This window comes from Salvelinus fontinalis, chromosome 1 (genome assembly GCF_029448725.1).
Source record: "Salvelinus fontinalis isolate EN_2023a chromosome 1, ASM2944872v1, whole genome shotgun sequence".
In the NCBI taxonomy this organism is placed as follows: Eukaryota; Metazoa; Chordata; class Actinopteri; order Salmoniformes; family Salmonidae; genus Salvelinus; species Salvelinus fontinalis.
In genome coordinates this window covers 68,422,988-68,443,843 of record NC_074665.1, presented here as the reverse complement: position 1 = coordinate 68,443,843, position 20,856 = coordinate 68,422,988, and the positions used below count along the sequence as shown (strand labels likewise).

Genomic DNA, 20,856 nt, shown 5'->3' with positions numbered 1-20,856 from the left:
TGAGGGAAGGAGGTTGTTGGCCAAGATCTCGCGATACATGGCCCCATCCATCCCCCCCTCAATACGGTGCAGTCGTCCTGTCCCCTTTGCAGAAAAACATCCCCAAAGAATGATGTTTCCACCTCCATGCTTCATGGTTGGAATGGTGTTCTTGGGTTGTACTCATCCTTCTTCATCCTCCAAATACGGCGAGTGGAGTTTAGACCAAAAAGCTCTATTTTTGTCTCATCAGACCACATGACCTTCTCCCATTCCTCCTCTGGATCATCCAGATGGTCATAGGCAAACTTCAGACGGGCCTGGACATGCGCTGGCTTGAGCAGGGGGACCTTGCGTGCGCTGCAGGATTTTAATCCATGACGGCGTAGTGTGTTACTAATGGTTTTCTTTGAGACTGTGGTCCCAGCTCTCTTCAGGTCATTGACCAGGTCCTGCCGTGTAGTTCTGGGCTGATCCCTCACCTTCCTCATGATCATTGATGCCCCACGAGGTGAGATCTTGCATGGAGCCCCAGACCGAGGGTGATTGACCGTCATCTTAAACTTCTTCCATTTTCTAATAATTGCGCCAACAGTTGTTGCCTTCTCACCAAGCTGCTTGCCTATTGTCCTGTAGCCCATCCCAGCCTTGTGCAGATCTACAATTTTATCCCTGATGTCCTTACACAGCTCTCTGGTCTTGGCCATTGTGGAGAGGTTGGAGTCTGTTTGATTGAGTGTGTGGACTGTGTCTTTTATACAGGTACGAGTTCAAACAGGTGCAGTTAATACAGGTAATGAGTGGAGAACAGGAGGGCTTCTTAAAGAAAAACTAACAGGTCTGTGAGAGCCGGAATTCTTACTGGTTGGTAGGTGATCAAATACTTATTTCATGCAATAAAATGCAAATTATTTACTTAAAAATCATACAATGTGATTTTCTGGATTTTTGTTTTAGATTCCGTCTCTCACAGTTGAAGTGTACCTATGCTAAAAAATTACAGACCTCTACATGCTTTATAAGAAGGAAAACCTGCAAAATCGGCAGTGTATCAAATACTTGTTCTCCCCACTGTATATAGGGAATAGGGTGCCATCCACTGAGGTATCTGCTGAAAAAGCATAAGACTGGATGCGGTTTCTGTCTTATCCAAACATGACACGGACTAAGGAGTTAAGAAATAATGTGAGCTATTTTCAGTCATAAAACTGACGATTGTTTCTTTTTTATTTAAGTATTGATGATGGGTGTACTGTTGCTTCATGCGTTGTATGTGTGTGCTTACCGTTGCCAGACAGTAGTGCTTGTCAAGCGGGAGCAAAGGGCACTGTGTCCCGGTGTTGTTGCTGTGTAGTTGCTGTCCATGCCCTCCCCATTGACTAATAGACTGTATGTATGTATCTATCAAGGTGGCATCTAGATGGTTATCAATATTAGTTATTTCTTGTGTAGACTGCTTTCCTATTTGAAATAAAATCATATGAGAGAAAAAAATTGGCATGTTAGCTACCTCTGGCGACATGACCGTGATACCCAGTAGGAAGGCAGGCACAACACCGGTGCATTGGTCGCCTCTATCCACTCATAGTGCAGCCCAATCAGCCACGCAACATGGTCTTGAATGGCAACAAATCTGCCCAATTAGCTGATTCGCTTTCCATACACCCACTCCTTTCGACACACCCACTCACCCATACTCCAGTCGCCATATTGTGCTGCAGCTACCCATCATTTTTAGGGAGTGTGTGTATGCTGTGTCTTGGAGACTAACGATGTGTGTGTGTGTGTGTGTGTGTGTGTGTGTGTGTGTGTGTGTGTGTGTGTGTGTGTGTGTGTGTGTGTGTGTGTGTGTGTGTGTGTGTGTGTGTGTGTGTGTGTGTGTGTGTGTGTGTGTGTGTGTGTGTGTGTGTGTGTGTGTGTGTGTGTGTGTGTGTGTGTGTGTGTGTGTGTGTGTGTCCGCCCATGCAGGCTGGTATTGATGTAAACCTATGTAACACGTACAACCAGACAGCTCTGGACAACGTTAACCAGTTCACCACCTCATCAGCCAGCAAGGACATCAAGATGCTATTACGAGGTGAGATAGATAGGCCTCCTCTCCTACATATTACTCTCTTGGATTTCTGGACCTACCACTCCACTGTATATTTCCCAGGGTGGTGGATTGTTTCCTATGCATTCTCCAGTTCATGCTTTTAGACGTTTTCCCCCTGGGAGTATTGCTTTGTTCTGATTTGGTCTATAATATGTAATTCCTCTCTCTCTCTCTGTCTTTCTTTCTGTCTCTCGCTGTCTCCGTCTCTCTCTCTCTAACATCTATCTCTCTTTCTCTCTCTCTCTCTCTCTAGAAGCGTTAGGGTCTCTCCAGGTGAGAGCGGTGAAGGACTACTGGAACCTTCATGACCCTACAGCCCTCAACCTCCGAGCAGGAGACCTCATTATGGTACACTAGCGTGCATCTGTGTTCGTACCTAAAAGTAAACAATCACATTTGTTCCTGCCCTGGAAGCTGAGCTGCTTTCAGAACCAGATTGAATGAGGAGAACTACTGTCTTGAGGTAGCTGCATTGTGAGGGGGAAATCTGTGCACTTGTGAGTTTGTTTCTAGAGGTTTGTGGTTATGGTGTGAGATATTTGAAAGTGTCTGACGGTAATTTGGTGTGCCCTACTGTTAAGCGTGTAAGTCTGTACATTGTGGACGTTTTGTTTGTGGAGTGAGGTGTGGAGTTTTGTGGTAATTTGGTGTACTCTTAAGTTGTCAACGGGTTGTTTGTAATTATGGTGTTAGGTATGCTGCTCTGTTGGCAGTATGTCTAGGGTTAATTGACTACACTGTGTAAGAAGTTAGAGTAGAGTTGGAGGTTGTTCTGAGGTACCTAGCAGGCAAAGACACGCTCCTGTCAGTCTGTCATTAGTTAGTGCATTCCATAGCTTGAGATATTCCCATTTGCAAGCTATGTGTTTGTGTCATTCCTTCAGTGTGCTAGCTACACTGTCTGATATTTGTTTTTGGCCCCTCTGGGCATTTGTTAAGACACGCTCAGAAATTGTTTGTGTATGTGTTCGCTCAGAAAGTGTGTGTGTTTGTGTGTGTTAGCTCTTCCATTGTAGTGTTCCCTGGGGCATGTCTTCCATAGATCCACTCAGCTGGCCTGGCACACATACACAGTGAGGATGCTGTGTACTGTACCCTGTCCTGTGCCAACCCTGTCTACCCTAGCCCTCTCTAACCCTGTACACACACACAAAAGCTTGCACACATGCACACTCACCCTGCCCTCATTGGAATGTTAATAAGTCCATTTCCGTTACTCATAGAGATAGATTTGGCTTAGAATACTAGATATTATGCATATATGTTGGGTTTCATGTGTACAGCACAAGCAGGGTTGTATTCACTCAACAAACAGAAGAAAACAGACTGAAACGGGGAGGGACTACCTGAACTTGTCAATAAGAAACTCTTGTTATCGTTCTAAAACTGTTTGCTACTGTGTGCACTAATGACTACGACCTAGACTTCAATGTAACAGCTCTCACATCCGGTGGTGCAACCATTCTGTGGGTAGAAGTTGACCAATAACCACTTATAATCAACACACATTCACACAAATAGCACAGCTATAATGCTGAATGATGAATGGTTGATTTCAGGTGTTGGAGCAGCACATGGACGGGAGGTGGAAAGGTTATATCCATGACAACCAGAGAGGAACGGACCGGGTTGGATACTTCCCTCCGTCTGTAGTGGAGGTCATTAGCAGGAGAGCAGGTATACACACACACACACACACACACACACACACATAAATCACACATGCCGAAGCGTACACACCAGACACTCACGTGCATGCATGCAGCCACAAACACATACCTTCACATTTACAGTGGCAAGAAAAGTATGTGAACCCTTTGGAAGTATCTGGATTTCTGAATATATTGGTCATCAAATTTGATCTGATCTTTGTCTAAGTCACAACAATAGACAAACAAAGTGTGCTTAAACTAAATTATTGTATTTTTCTTGACTATATTGAATACATCATTTAAACATTCATAGGTTGGAAAAAGTATTTGAACCCCTAGGCCTGACTCCAAAAGCTAATTGGAGTCAGGAGTCAGCTAACCTGGTGTCCAATCAATGACACAAGATTAGAGATGTTGGTTAGAGCTGAAGTTTGCAAAAGTGCACCTGGATGTTCCACAGCGCTACTGGCAAAATATTCGGTGGACAGATGAAACTACAGTTGAGTTGTTTGGAAGGAACACACAATACTATGTGTGGAGAAAAAAAATGCACAGCACACCACATCAGAACCTCATCCCAACTGTAAATTAGGTGGAGGGAGCATCATGGTTTGGGGCTGCTTTGCTGCCTCAGGGCCTGGACAGCTTGCTGTCATCGACGGAAAAATGAATTCCCAAGTTTATCAAGACATTTTGCAGGAGAATGTTAGGCTATCTGTCCACCAATTGAAGCTCAACAGAAGTTGGGTGATGCAACAGGACAACAACCCAAAATACAGAAGTAAATCAACAACAGAATGGATTCAACAGAAGAAAATACACCTTCTGGAGTGGCCCAGTCAGAGTCCTGACCTCAACCCGATTGACATGATGTGGCATGACCTCAAGAAAGCAGTTCACACAAGACATCCCAAGAATGTTGCTGAACTGAAAGTTTTGTAAAGAGGAATGGTCCAAAATTCCTCCTGACCGTTGTGCAGGTCTGATCCACAACTACAGAAAACATTTGGTTGATGTTATTGCTGCCAATGGAGGGTCAATCAGTTATTACATCCAAGTGTTCACATACTTTTTCCACCCTGCGCTGTGAATGTTTACCTGGTGTGTTCAACAAAGACCTGAAAATGTATAATTATTGTGTGTTATTAGTTTAAGCAGACTGTGTTTGTCTATTGTTGTGACCTAGATGAAGATCAGATAAAATTTATGACCAATTTATGCAAAAATCCAGGTATTTCCAAAGGGTTCACATACTTTTTCTTGCCACTGTAGCTTGGTTCAACAATAGAATACCACACCAACTATACAGCTGTAAATACCCATCGGTATACCAAACAGCAGCCCTAACTGAGCTAGAGGTCCTGAAATAAACTCTCAAATAACATACACACACACACACACACACACACAGTACATACACACACACTCACGGAGGCAGACACACAAACTCACACACACCGTTTAATCAGATTAGCAGGGCCAGATTGGGAAGTGTCAGCTCAGTTCTAAACCCCCGAGACTGCGTTAGAAGTGTGAGTGCACAAGTTTGTGTGTGTGAAGGGAAATCCCAGTTGAAAGCTCAGTTGAGTCGTTGACAGGTCCTTGCTATGAGAGCAAACTTATCAGAGGCGAAGTCAGAAATTTGAGTGTGTGTGTGTGTGTGTGTGTGTGTGTGTGTGTGTGTGTGTGTGTGTGTGTGTGTGTGTGTGTGTGTGTGTGTGTGTGTGTGTGTGTGTGTGTGTGTGTGTGTGTGTGTGTGTGATATGTCAGCATCCCACTGCTTTCGTGGACACACACACACTGAGAGCCTAGTAAGCCTCCCTCAGCATTAGTGCTGATATGAAAGCCCTCTCTATGGCTCTATGGGAATGAAAGGTCCTGCTGAACCACTTTGCTACCACCATTTTGTCACATTCATTCACTAGCTATTACATAAGGAGCTTGGAGATTCATACATATATTTAGCTGCCTTGGCGGTTTTATGAATCTGTAAGGATAGAATGCAGGATACATATCCTCGGTGTGTACTAGTTGCAAACACACACACCTCCTCCATCCTTTAATTTAGCCAGTGTTATTCAAAGTTGGGGTACCCCTAGTGGTATCCAAACTAGTGGTATCCTTAGTGAGGTCGCGGGGGAATTGCTGTGCATTTGACAAAATTATTGTACGAGACAATATACAAACTTTTTTTTTAAAGATAATTTGAAAAATACTATTTTATTGAGTAAATGTACTTACTGTTTTATTTTCATGTTGATAAGAGAGATGAAAATGTAATGACTTGTAAAAATGTAAACATGCAGATTTTAAGGTTGTCATTAGATTTGGGGTGTGTTGGGGTCACCAGAAATTCTGGTGGATAAAATGGCATCCCCACAGAAACAATTTGAATACCACCGCTTTAAGCTCTGTGGTTGTGTTTTGCTTCTGGTCTGCAGGGGGTACTCTCTCACGTCAGGTCTCGTTGCCAAGCCAACGGCAGCAGCACTTCCTATCCAGAGCTCCTCCCACCAGTATTGGCTCCACCCCCCAGACTGATGACTCCTACACCTTGTACTACGACCACGCAGGTACACACAAGCATGCACACACCCACACGCCAGTGTTAATTCCATCAACAATAACTATGACAAAAAATGCTATTCAACGACCAATTTTTCCTGAGTAAATCTATGATGATCATGAGAAGAGATGCCCTGGGAAAACCACTAACTATTACAAATTTCTTTTCATTTTAGTCACCGAAAATGTGACAAGACAATAATTCCAAGTGAGACTAATGGGCATTTCATTTGACATGAAGCTCCTTTTCATCTATTTTGCCCAATCATTGAATGCAATCCTCTCATTGGCAGAATTGACATCTAATTTGATTGAGCTGATAGGCGCGGCTCTCCCACACAGCTCCCAGGCGTTCTCTTCAGTCACCCCTAAATCTTTTGAACTGATGCAAAGCCAGGACACTTGACTTGTAACTAACCTCAACTATAAACAATCATGTTTACTCTATCTTACTTTCATGTAGGACATTTTTGCTTTGATCACTTCAGAAGCTCTACTTTCCTACGAGCACTGTTATTCATTCAGATGCGGTTTCTCGCAGTCCACAAACGCAAGTTGCGGTTGCTTTTTTCCTATGGGAAAAACAAATGCTATTTGTTGGATATTAGGAGTACAGTAATACTTCTGGCATTTCTTGAAAGATCAAATTATCCCCTTTCAAGGAAACCACTGTTATTTACCCCCATGACAGTTATGATGGGGGATCAAATCTGAGCTGTAAATTGTTTAACCTGTAGCCAAGGCTTTATAGTATATGGTTAATTATGGCTGGCATTGGTTACAATCTGCCACAATACCAATGTTGCCAGCTAAGGTATACAAGGGGATAGGAGGCCTAGTTGGACAAGGCTATTTGAATGTGCACATCATGGAAGTTAGACAGCCTAAATGTTAATTATTTAATCGAAAAAAATCACTGACCATGAATTTACTAAATTGGCTGTGACTAAGGGAGTGGAAGCTATTATGTGCATGTTGGAAGTTAAGTTAGAGGTTTGTGTAAAATCTACAATGCTTAAAATAGGACAGAAATTACTGACTAAAACTAGACTAAAATTGTCCAGAGTTTTAGTCAACTGATAATAACTAAAACTAAGAAATGTGAAATGGGACTAAGACTAAAATGTATTTTAATCATAAAGACTAAAACTAAATCTAAAATAGGTGACAGTTATTTACAGATGTTCTCGACCTCTACTACTTCTCTCCATCCACTAAGTCAATTTTGTGGAAACAAAGTGGCCTATTGTTTCCATTGGGGCCCTGACAACCTCCCAATACCCCCACCCCCTACTCCATACCCGCCTTAGCCCCGCTGAGAGTCACCCTGGAGTCCTCTGACCCTGCTCTCCCCCATGGCCCCCACTCTCCAGCACACCTCCACCAGCCCTGGCTTACAGTATGTGTTTTTGTTAGGTACCTGTACACCTGGCAGTCTCCTTTCAGCCCCAGCTAGTCCAGCTAGCCCCAGTGAGGACATATGGGTCCTCAGGAACTCTCACACTGGTAAGAGTGTGTGTACCCAGCTACCCAATTACCCAGACTACCCCGTGCCCCTCTGTTTACCCACTCTGCTAGATGTACCACCCTCTCCCCCTCATAAAGTCCAAATTAATGCCTCCATTCCCACCTAAAGACCCATGCTGCTGACCTGTTTCCCTCCAAGTGTCCTGTCCAAGTGTCCAGTCCAAGTGTCCATTCCCAGCTGATTCCCTGATCTTGACCCAATCTTGTACTGTACACTTCTCCACTGATCCTCTCTTTCTGTCTTCCTTTCTCTCCCTCCCTGACGAGGGGTGACAGTGCCCATGGAAGCAAACTTTGCCACAATGTTATACTCCCTCCCTCTCTCATCCCCCCCTCCTCATTCTCCCTCTAGCAGGAGACAGGAACAGTGTTGGCAGTGCAGGCAGCAGTGCAGGTAGTGTGGGCAGCAGTCGTAGTGCTGGCAGCGGGCAGAGCTCCGAGAACAGCTTTGGACAGAACGGGTCACACACTCGCCAAACCGCAGCCACATTGGGTTCCTACATGGCCAAGGTGAGCACAGTGACCTGGCAATTATTTTTTAAATGTTATAGATATCACTAGCTGAAGTAAAGGTTACACTTGGTTGCAGGAAAAACATATTATTAACAGTCATATGGACCACAAAGAGCTGAACAAGTTCTTCCTCTTTCTGTGTGTAGCTGGCTCCCTCTGCTGGTGAATCAGAACAGCAGTTTCGCTCAGTAGGACCAGTCCACAACAAACAACCTGATGGATCTACAGGTTAGTTACAATACTGTGCACCAGGGTTAGGGTCAATTCCATTTCAATTCCGGAAGTACACTGAAATTCCAAATCTCTTGAATACTTTTCAATTAGCAACATTTGGAATTAGAATTGGCATTTGATTTACTTTCTGAATTGAAATGGAATTGACCACAACCCTACTTTACACTACTTACCCTTCTGCTCTACCCTCCTCTCATCTCTTCCCTTTCCCTTCAACTCTTTCTCTATTTATACTCAGCATTTGCCCATGCCAACCCCACAGACATTTTGTCTGTAATTTTCAGTAGATACAGTATATTCTGTATGCCTTTTTGTCTGTTAAACTACCTGTATTCAGTATACGAGGTCAGACGATCCACCTTCTAGCCCAGGCCAGGCCTATAGTAGCTAGCTATAGCCACAGGGCAGTGGGGAAATGAGAAAGAAATACAGTGCTTACCCCTCTACATCAACAATTCATAAACCAGCTTTCTACACAGCCGATAAACACAGAAACTTACCTCTCCACAAACCAATATAGACAACGGATCTCCTCATCATAAACCAATAAAATACATGAGGAGATTTCAGCTCCAGCTCACCTCACTGCAAAACATAAAAGACAGAGGTTGAGTCCCAAATGGCATTGACCATAGGTCTCTGGTCAAAAGTAGTGCACTATATAGGAAATAGGTTACCATTTGGGACACAGACAGAAGCTCAGCTCTCTACAGAAGCAATAAAAAGAGACACAGTGAGTCTTTGGTCTCGCATCTGTGGGTTCGCGATAGGACAAGAGGAAAGAGAGAGACAGGTATTCTGTCAGCTTATGGTGTTCTGCTGAGTAAGGCCTGAACAAACCGCTATCAGCTGCTCCTGACATGGAAGGGAGGAGGAAGGGATGGGGAGAGAGACCACAACAGAAAGACTTCAACAGGACAGAGAGAGGGAGTGGTTAAGAGAGAAAGGGGAGGAGACAGACAGAGAAAGACAATAACAAAACATAGTCTGTGTGTGAGAGAGAGTCAGAGTAGAGGGAGACATTGGAGATGGGTTGAAAGAGAATAACAGAAGCCAGATGAGAGAGAGATGTTTATGACTCAGTTTCACAGAGGCAGAGAGATGCGGTGCAAAAAGACAGGAGCTCCACCACTTTCCTTGTTCCACAGGGGTAAGACTTACTACTCCTGGCTATTCCTTGTTATTATCTGCAATCTCTTCAGCTATTCATTACTCTTATTTTAGTGTGATTATAATTTTACTGGAGACGTTTACCATTGTGTGTTGTTTGACCTAAACAACCTGGAGAAACAGGAAAAAACAACCTCAAATGTAGTCTGTCAGAGAGCCAGGGTGAAAAGGTTTCGTCTCTATTTTCAGGCTAAATGTAGCAAGTTAGAAGATAAGGTTATTTTGGCAGGTTGACGTTTATTGGGATGAGTCTTGTCCTGGAGGCAGAACCGAGCGATATCCGCTAGATGGGACAGCTTTTAAGTCAAACTTGGCTATATTGTATGAAAACAAAAATCAATTTTTGGTCTTAATTTAAGGTTAGGGTTAAGCATTAGGGTTAGCAGTGTGGTTAGGGTTAGTTTTCAAATTAGATTTTGTGGCTGTGCCAGCTCGTGACAACTCTGCAGAGCTGCCTCCAAAAGATGAAATGACGAAAAATGCTAACTTTCATTATTGTAGCTAAATACATGGGGTCCATACTTGCAAACATTATTCAAAGTTTGAGATGCACGTGATACAACGCTACATGTTAGCCTGTCTGGCTCATTTAGCCCTATGCTGTAACAAATTCCTCATCAGCCTATCAACGATCTTTGACTTTATATCCACCAACCAATGGCATTTCTTAAAATAGGTCAATTTGGTCACCAGAGGGATATTTTAAACCTCCACATTCAAGGTTTACTTGGTCTAAAAAGTTTAGTCCCAATATTGCCAGATGCATTCTTGACTAGGCTACTAGCGTTAGACACAATTCGAAAGGCATGTTCTCGCATATATGCCAAAAGTCGCACCTTTTTGCTTAACACACATCCATGTGCTTTTACTGGAAAAACATAAAGGAGGTCTACACAACATTTAAGTTACTCAAGTAACTGTCATGTACCACTAATACCATCGCTACTGGATGGCGTATGCCGCTAAGGTGATTGACTGTATCTTCGGGGTACAGTAACATGCTAGACCGGGAACGCGCCATCGAAGGCATATTGATTTTGTCCATCCACACCAGATGTGGGTTCGAGGCCCCTTCGCGTCAAGCTTGTTTATTAAGGAAAAAACTGTTCACTGCTGGTCCTTGATGCTCGATTCAAATAACGCATATGTGACGAACTGGATTAATTTAATATGCATATAAAACGTTTTACATGTAAGTGTAGCCTACATAAGAAATGAGGTGGTGTTTTTAGTCTAACAATAACGTTACACTATGTTATTGTATGTTCGGCCTTGGTAGAATACAAATTAATCATTAAGTTATTGCGAGACATTTATTCAGCTTTGATCTAAACTTTATTAAAGACCAGCATTCTGAGAAGGGACAGAGTATCGCTCTGGTGCTCTCCGGCAGTTCTAACGTTACACCTCTGTAGGTATCGGTCTACAAGAGGGACTCCAAGAAGCTCCTCATTAAATATAATTATATACAAGGTTTGGGCTGCACTTCCCTTCTCAACAAACTATGAAAATAAATGTAATTCTACATTTCAAAGGATAAAGCTATATCTCACCGGGGATTCAAACTTACGGCAACAAATACCATGCGCCAGGCTCGCTACACTGTGAGTTATTGGTCCATTAGAAATGTGTGTGTTGGTGCCATTTGACAAGTCTTCTATCGTGTCCATCTACGTCAACATTTGTAATTGGCTGATGCAGAATTTGTTACCGGACATAATCACTGCCACCTGGCCAGGTTAGCATTGTGCTAAATGTGACAGGTTATGTAATGGGAACAGCTATATAGGGTTTTATCACGTGCAACTACGTCGACGATTTGATTTGTTAGATGCATATTAAACTGAGAAAAAGTTTGATCTGAAACTTTTTTCTAATGTTCTTAAGTATGGACCCATAGAGTTTTGTTTACTAAAGTGTGTTTTGTTTGTTTACTTCTTCACCTGAGCATTTTTTTCTGCTGTTCTGTGGTGAATATGTATTTATTCCGTGTTTTTGTAGTGAGACTGCTGGATAATTAGGATACACATTTCTGATCAGCAGTGTTGTTGTGCCATTGAGCCCCATAATGCATTTCTCTTTCCATACTGTAATATATAATTCCAGTAGCTAACTGTGTAACATTGATGTAAGTTTACAGCAACATTTGTAGTGTGGGTATGGTCATGACTATGTGTAAGACTGGCACAGACAGGGTCCTATTCAGTCAGCTCTGCACTGTAGTCCTTTCATTCAAGCGTCATATTCTGTTTTCAGAACCGGTAGATGTGATACATGAGGGGTGTGTGCTGTTCAGGCAGCATTCTTATAAACCGATAAAGGTGTGATACACTGTACTCTGTGTGATCGCTGTGTTCCACTTCACTGCTACACTACTCAGCTTAGGCCTAGCTTCCAGATACAGTGTATACCTATGGTATTTATATGTCCATACAAGCTGTGTGTGCTGAATGTATGCCCTGTATTCTAGCTCTCCCTGTTTCCAGCTTTTTCAGTCTCTCTCGCTCTCTCACTGTTGCGCTCTCTCTATGTCTCTGTTTTTGTCAGCCTTGTGAGTAGAAGCATAAGTGTGTTTTGGATGTAGGTGTTGATGGTTGATGAGGTGTGTACAGACACAAACACATGGGCCTCTCTCTCCCTCTATACCCTCTGGGCCAAATACCTCTCACTCAGGTGCTTTCTTCACCTCTGGAGGGGGGATGGGGCCCTGACATGTTTGGAATGAAGGAGAGAGAGAAGGGAGGAGAGAGGTTGGGATCAAAACCATTACCCCAGGTGAAAGAGAGAGAGACAGAGAGAGACAGAGAGGAATGGTGAAGATGCATTCTTCAGTGAGCTGCAGTAATCTGTTGACTGACCCTACAGATCTACAAGATAATACAGCTTTACCTCAGTCCTTCATTCAGCTTGCTGTTACAGTAGACTGTTAGTGATACACCGCTGAGTATACAAAACATTAAGAACATCTGCTTTTTCCTTGACATAGACTGACCAGGTGAATCCAGGTGAAAGCTATGATCCCTTATTGATGTCACTTGTTAAATCCACTTCAATCAGTGCAGATGAAGGGGAGGAAACAGGTTAAAGAAGGATTTTTATCCTTGAGACAATTGAGACATGGATTGTGTATGTGTGCCATTCAGACGACTTGAGGCTGTTCTGTAACTCAATATTAGGAAAGTGTTCCTAATGTTTGGTGTACTCAATGTATATGCCATTTTAGCAGACACTTTTATCCAAAGGGACAAAGTAATGCGTGCATACATCTTTTACATATGGGTGGTCCCAGGTATCAAACCCACTATCCAGGTGTTGCCATGCTCTACCAACTTATCTGTGACCTCTGTGCATTGATTTAAAATCAAATCAAATGTTATTTGTCACATACACATGGTTAGCAGATGTTAATGCGAGTGTAGCGAAATGCTTGTGCTTCTAGTTCCGACAATGCAGTAATAACCAACGAGTAATTTAACCTATCAATTTCGCAACAACTACCTTATACACACAAGTGTAAAGGAATTAAGAATATGTACATAAAGATATATGAATGAGTGATGGTACAGAACGGCATAGGCAAGATGCAGTAGATGGTATCGAGTACAGTATATACATATGAGATGAGTAATGTAGGGTATGTAAAACATATAAAAGTGGCATTGTTTAAAGTGGCTAGTGATACATGTATTACCTCAAGATGGCAAGATGCAGTAGATGGTATAGAGTACAGTATATACATATGATATGAGTAATGTAGGGTATGTAAACATTATATGAAGTGCCATTGTTTAAAGTGGCTAGTGATACATTTTTGCATAAATTTTCCATTGTTAAAGTGGCTGGAGTTGAGTCAGTATGTTGGCAGCAGCCACTCAATATTAGTGGTGGCTGTTTAACAGTCTGATGGCCTTGAGATAGAAGCTGTTTTTCAGTCTCTCGGTCCCTGCTTTGATGCACCTGTACTGACCTCGCCTTCTGGATGATAGCGGGGTGAACAGGCAGTGGCTCGGGTGGTTGTTGTCCTTGATGATCTTTATGGCCTTCCTGTGACATCGGGTGGTGTAGGTGTCCTGATTTTGGGGATTTTTGAATCTTTCCCTATCTCTCTGTCTATCTCTCTCTTTCCCAGGTGGTCCGCGTCATCAGGTCAGCGGTGGTACTCGGTTAGGGGAGCAGGGTGGCTTCATGCGTCCAGATCAGCTCCTGGAGGGCAGGGTGAGTTGAATATGGTGTGTGTTTGTGTGTGTGTGTGTGTGTGTGTGTGTGTGTGTGTGTGTGTGTGTGTGTGTGTGTGTGTGTGTGTGTGTGTGTGTGTGTGTGTGTGTGTGTGTGTGTGTGTGTGTGTGTGTGTGTGTGTGTGTGTGTGTGTGTGTGTGTGTGTGTGTGTGTGTGTGTGTGTGTGTGTGTGTGTGTGTGTGTGTGTGTGTGTGTGTGTGTGTGTGTGTGTGTGTGTGTGTGTGTGTGTGTGTGTGTGTGTGTGTGTGTGTGTGTGTGTGTGTGTGTGTGTGTGTGTGTGTGTGTGTGTGTGTGTGTGTGTGTGTGTGTGTGTGTGTGTGTGTGCGTGCGTGTGTGTGCGTTTGTCACAGGAGGCTGCTGAGGGGAGTGGTATGGAATGGTATCAAACACATGGAAACCATTTGATTTGATTTGAGTGCAATTACCATTCCATTTATTCCGTTCCAGCCAATACTAAGAGCCCGTCCTCCCCAATTAAGGTACCACCAACCTCATGTGGTTTGGTTGTGCATGTGTGATAACCTTCTGTTCTCTATCTATAGGACTCTGAGGCCATCTACCAATGGCTGTGTGAGTTCCAGCTGGAGAGCTACACTGCTAACTTCCTTACAACAGGATACGATGTGCCTACTATCAGTAGGATGACCCCAGAGGTCAGACACTGGATTGTATTACCCCATTCACACATTTATTGATTAATAACACATTTACCTCTTTTTAGGTCAACAAAATTAACGAGCATGGATTAATGTGTTCTGTAGTCAGTTTTATCATTGACAGCCTAGTCGTGGGGCTTTCTAACCTGGTGTGTGTCTCTCCAGGACCTGACAGCTATCGGTGTGACCAAGCCAGGCCACCGTAAGAAAATCTCCATGGAGATAGGTAACCTAAACATCCCAGAATGGCTACCTGACTACATCCCTGTAAGAGACTTTCACATTACCTTTGCACTCTGCACACAGTTATGGCTGATAACAACAGGCCTTTGATAGACTGCACATTTCTCTCTCTCTTTATGTAATTAATAATAATTAGTTATTTGTGTTTCATGTACAGCTTTACAATCAGCAGTAACTGTGTTTTGTCGTACAACCATTGGACAAGAAGCACACCCTCTGTCCCTCTGTCTTTCTCTCTCTCTGTCCCTCTGTCTTTCTCTCTCTGTCTCACTCTCTCTCTGCCTCACTCTTTCTCTCTGTCTCACTCTCACTCTATTGAATAAATGCTGTTTCTTTGTTTCCCTCTCCATCTCTCTCTCATTCCCTCTGTCAGTCTGAGCTGTCAGAGTGGTTGAGTGCAATTGGTCTCCCTCACTACCAGAAAAGACTGTGTGAGAACGGTTATGACACCATCAGCATCGTCAAGGATATCACATGGGAAGACTTATCAGAGATAGGAATCACTAAACTGGGTAAGGGATTTTCACACGCACGGGGACACACACTGCAGATGCACAGATGCACTGACACTAAGCAAGGTCATCTGTCTGTCAGAAGGGTGTGTGAGAGCTCTTGGACACATTCCCCCTCACCAATATAACAGCCTTGGTGTCGACAACCAATGATTTACCCTTTTAACCACTTTTTATCATCATTATTTTTCATTGTTCTTTTTCTACAATTTCTGTTGAATTTATTTTGTCTCTCTCTCTCCCAGGTCATCAGAAGAAGCTGATGTTAGCCGTGAAGCGTTTATGCGACCTGCATCGTTCTCGTCACCATGCCATTGGCTCCGGCACGCTACGGTGTAGTAAACCCCTCGCGGCTCTGGAGCTGGTGGCTATTGAGCCCCCCGAGCCCCCTGCCGACTGCTGCCCCCCATCCCCCCACACTCCCAGGACACCCCTCCTTTCCTTTCAGGACAGCGAGCTGAGCACAGAGCTTCAAAACGCCATGATGGGGAGGGCAGGAGGAGGAGGGGTGGGGATAGGGGGGTTTGGGATGGGTGTGAGAGGTGTGGTGAGGGGTGTGGTGTCGCCGATGTCACTCAGCCAGGAGAGCATTGGAACGCGCTCCCGCGGATCTGGGAATTCTGGGAATTTTCCGGGATATTCCCAAGAGCATCACCAACAGACTCTGGCATCGGCTGGAGCGTATAGTCGCTCGGACGAGAGCCTGGGGGGAGTGGGAGGAAGATGGGCGAGACAGGAGGGAGGAGCGAGTCCAGAGAGAGACAGGCAGAGACCCACAGAGTTGTGGTCAGACCAAATGCGCCAGCCCCCCATCACCCCTCCTCTCACCCCCAGCAAGATGCCCCGCTTCGCCTACCCAGCCGGGCCCAGTAAACCCAAACCCTGCCAGTCCCCTGCCCACGCCCACCGCCCCTCCTTCTCTCCCCAGGCCTCCCCCACACAGAGGACCTTCAGTTACCTCCACACCCAGGGAGGAGGTACCGATCTGGGCCAGCGTGGTCTACCCAAGCCCCATGCTGGAGCTGTCCCCCTGCCAGGACTAGAGGCCCTTAAGGGCCCTAAGAAACGCACCCAGAGTCTGACCCACTATTCCCTGTCAGATGGAGAACCGGAAGACGACGAGTTATTGGCGCAGGAATCCGTTCCCCCGGTGACCATGCCCTCGTATGCCACACTAGGGCGAAAACCAGGCCGCGGTCAATCCTCCGCAGTCCAACGCCACATCAGCCGGAGCCACACATTCGCTGTGCGCTCTCGCCGCAAAGGCCCGCCCCCACCGCCACCTAGGAGGTTGAGCTCAGTGAGTGGCAGCCAGGCCAACGAATCAGGAGGAGCGGCAGTAGTGTCAGTGGAGGTGGAGGTGCCAGGGGTGGAGACTGAGAGTGCAGGCAGTGTGAGGAGCATCGCAGCCAGGCTACAGGGGTCCGGGCCCAGGGGCAGTCCCCCTAAGGGGGTAGAGTTATCCTCCCCACGCACCCCCACCCTCGCCTCCCACAAACCTGTACCCGCTCTGGGGCTGGAAGGCCTGAGGAGGATGGGGAGCGAGCGGAGGGATAGAGATGGAGGAATAGAGAGAATCCAAGAAGAGGAGGGGGAGAGAGGGAGGAAGAGTGGTTCAGTATTGGAAAGCTCTACGTCGCTTCAGAGGAGCTCCAGTGAGAATCTCCCCTTCGCAGAGGAGGGCAACCTCACCATCAAACAGCGGCCCAGGTTGGGAGCAGGTTGCCAGGCAGAGCCTGAAATCCAACCCCAGGCTTCTCTAGAAGACCCAAAGATGCAGCCCCCAAAGTCCCTGGAGGTCCCAGAGTTCAACCTCAAAGAGTCGGACACGGTCAAACGGCGGCGTCAGCCCAAAGACCGGGACACACACACACTGGACAAGATCTTCACCCCCAGCGAAGATGACGCACACACACAGCCCCACACACACAGCTGGTCCAACGGCTTCCACACACACACAAACAGAGACATAAAGAGTGAGGAGGAAGCAGGTGTGGGGTCAGAGCGCAGTTTACAGAGAGTAGGATCGACAGGGACAGGCCAGAAACCACCTCTGTCCTCCAAACCAACCAGCCCTCCACTCAAACCAGCTGGTCAACAGATACACACAACTACATCTAAACCAGGCAGTCAACAGATACACACAACTACATCTAAACCAGGCAGTCAACAGATACACACAACTACATCTAAACCAGGCAGTCAACAGATACACACAACTACATCTAAACCAGGCAGTCAACAGATACACACAACTACATCTAAACCAGGCAGTCAACAGAAGACAGCAACAACGTCCAAATTAACCACTCCTATACCAGCCAATCAACAAATACACACAACTTCATCAAGACCAGCCAGTCAACAGACACGAGCAACTATCCATATACCAGCCAGCCCACAAAATACACACACAACCAACTCTATACCAATCAATCCACAGAAACTAGTAACAGCAACCAAACCAGCCAGTCCACAGAAAACAATAACATCCAAGCCAGTAAATCACCAGACGCCTGCTACTGTCTCTAGACTTCCCCAGCGCAGCACATCCATAACGTCAGCCCCTACAGCCCGTTCCCCTGGTGTGACTCTCAATGTGGTCCAGAGTGTGGTTTTCACTTCCCCAGCCCAGGCAGCCCCCGTTTCATCCTACCGCACCTCAGGGCCTCCAGGCCAGGCAGGGCGAGCAGTAAAGGCCCAGGCTGGTAAGGCCTGCTCGGAGGTACTGGTTCAGAGGAGGCTGGATGAGACCAGCACGTCACTCGAGGAAGCGTTGAAAGATGTAGAGAGGAAACTGGCTCAGGACGACACTAATGGGTAAGACACACACACATGCGGCAGACACATATACACACACACACTCACTGTGTTAACACTCTCCTCTCTCTATTCCAGTGGCAGCGGCACAGTGAAAGCAGCAGGGAATATTCTGGATGAAATCGGCAACATGTTTGGTGACCTCGCTGACCAGCTGGATGCCATGTTGGATTAAATCCTCTTCATTTCACTCAAGGCAAACTGAATAGGATCAGCTGGGTTCAATGGATTGGGTTGGGTTGCCTAGATACCTAGGCTTTGACCCAAATGGCACCCTATTCACTATATAGTGCACTACTTTGGACCAGAGCCCTGTGTGCCCTGGTCAAAAGTATTGCACTATATAGGGAATTAGCGAGCCATACAGAACGGTGCCCTAAACTTGCTTAGACTGATCTGCATGTTTCCAACATCCACTCTCATAGGGTGGATGACAGAAAGTACGAGGGAGGCGAAGAGAGAGGGGAAAGGAAGGGTGAGGGAATGTGAAAAGATGAGAGAAGGGAGAGGGGAGCCGTAGGGTTGAGGAGAGCAGGGAGGCACAATGTGGAGAGCAGATATCTTACACAAACACTTTGTCATCAGAATCTTTTACACAAGCGCTTACTGAGGGATACATCTTACTGAGGGATACACCTTACTGAGGGAAACACCTTACTGAGGGATACACCTTACTGAGGGATATATCTTACTGAGGGATACACCTTACTGAGGGAAACACCTTACTGAGGGATACATCTTACTGAGGGATACACCTTACTGAGGGATACACCTTACTGAGTGATATATCTTACTGAGGGATACATCTTACTGAGGGAAACACCTTACTGAGGGATACACCTTACTGAGGGATACACCTTACTGAGGGATACATCTTACTGAGGGATACATCTTACTGAGGGATACATCTTACTGAGGGATACACCTTACTGAGGGATACATCTTACTGAGGGATACATCTTACTGAGGGATACACCTTACTGAGGGATACATCTTACTGAGGGATACATCTTACTGAGGGATACACCTTACTGAGGGAAACACCTTACTGAGGGATACATCTTACTGAGGGATACACCTTACTGAGGGATACATCTTACTGAGGGATACATCTTACTGAGGGATACATCTTACTGAGGGATACATCTTACTGAGGGATACATCTTACTGAGGGATACATCTTACTGAGGGATACACCTTACTGAGGGATACATCTTACTGAGGGATACACCTTACTGAGGGAAACACCTTACTGAGGGATACACCTTACTGAGGGAAACACCTTACTGAGGGATACACCTTACTGAGGGATACACCTTACTGAGGGAAACACCTTACTGAGGGATATACCTTACTGAGGGATACACCTGTGGGTTGTGTTGTTGGAATAGCATCAGTGAGAGGCACAAACACCAGGACTTATCTAAACTGAAGCACATAACCCTGGATCAATGGTTTTGCTAGGCAGAGAGCACAATAACACAGAAAAGTGTACTGTGATTTATGACATCGAGCACTGGTTTATGACAGAGCATGCGTTGCTTTGCTACAGCTTTGCGCTGAGCCAACTAGATTTTACCAACGGAATAAGGGTCCATTTTTAACATGTATATATTGTAAGTTGTATTATATTCTCATCTTAAACTTTACCCAATGTTACGTTAAAAAGTGTGTCAATATTTTTAGCATGAGATAAATCTTTAACGTTCCTGAAAACTGAGAATTTAGTTTACTTTGCATTTGTTTTAACAAAGGGAGCACCTATTTACTTCAATATTAAGTGTAACTATGGCATTTCAAAAGTACTTTAATTTGTTTCATCTTATGTTATTTAACATGTAATATACTATAGTTTGGTTGATTATTGTTTGAGTTGGGTAAGTATCTATAAGATGACATATTATCTGAATTAAATTCCATGCACATTTTTTTTAATGGTTTACCAAAGTGGAAATCCAGTGTTAGCTCTCCAAAGGCTTCAAAACAACATTTGGGGTGGGGGTGGCGGGGGGGGGGTGTTGCAGTATGTTATCTAAGTTTTGGTCGCATACACAGTGTAGCGGGTGCAGCGAAATACTTATGTTTCTAGCACCTAACAATGCAGACAAATGTTAGACAATTAAAATGTAAGGAGGGGAAAAAGAAAATCAAGAATGGTGGGATGAATCTGATTAACAACCCAAATAGCAGTAATCAACTGTACAGGTGTTTATACTACTGACAAGTACAGTGGCAAGAAAAGGTATGTGAACCCTTTAGAAATACCTGGATTTCTGCATAAATTGGTCATCAAATTTGATCTGAACTTCATCTAGGTCACAACAATAGACAAACAGTCTGCTTAAACTAATAACACAATACTTTTTCACGTCTTTATTGAACACACCGTGTAAACATTCACAGCGCAGGGTGGAAAAAGTATGTGAACACTTGGATTTAATAACTGGTTGACCCTCCTTTGGCAGCAATAACATCAACCAAATGTTTTCTGTAGTTGTGGATCAGACCTGCACAACGGTCAGGAGGAATTTTGGACCATTCCTCTTTACAAAACTTTCAGTTCAGCAACATTCTTGGGATGTCTGGTGTGAACTGATCTCTTGAGGTCATGCCACATCATCTCAATCGGGTTGAGGTCAGGACTCTGACTGGGC

The 20,856-nt window shown here is 44.8% G+C and overlaps 1 protein-coding gene across 5 annotated transcripts in view; it reads left to right on the top strand.

Moving 5' to 3' along the window:
* Window positions 1-20,130, top strand: part of LOC129860638 (caskin-2-like) — an 83,507-nt gene extending 63,377 nt beyond the window's left edge. For 3 of the 5 annotated variants that reach the window (XM_055931238.1, XM_055931246.1, XM_055931274.1), the window contains 13 exons: window positions 1,948-2,056; window positions 2,328-2,422; window positions 3,634-3,751; window positions 6,168-6,299; window positions 7,708-7,797; window positions 8,171-8,328; window positions 8,478-8,559; window positions 13,865-13,950; window positions 14,514-14,624; window positions 14,793-14,894; window positions 15,244-15,382; window positions 15,628-18,202; window positions 18,281-20,130. In XM_055931238.1, coding sequence (XP_055787213.1) covers window positions 1,948-2,056; window positions 2,328-2,422; window positions 3,634-3,751; window positions 6,168-6,299; window positions 7,708-7,797; window positions 8,171-8,328; window positions 8,478-8,559; window positions 13,865-13,950; window positions 14,514-14,624; window positions 14,793-14,894; window positions 15,244-15,382; window positions 15,628-18,202; window positions 18,281-18,377 — 3,894 coding nt within the window. In that variant the 3' untranslated portion in view covers window positions 18,378-20,130. The remainder of the gene's footprint in view (window positions 1-1,947; window positions 2,057-2,327; window positions 2,423-3,633; window positions 3,752-6,167; window positions 6,300-7,707; window positions 7,798-8,170; window positions 8,329-8,477; window positions 8,560-13,864; window positions 13,951-14,513; window positions 14,625-14,792; window positions 14,895-15,243; window positions 15,383-15,627; window positions 18,203-18,280) is intronic. The other 2 variants (XM_055931264.1, XM_055931254.1) reach the window with 2 other exon arrangements.
* Window positions 20,131-20,856: the final 726 nt, after the last annotated feature.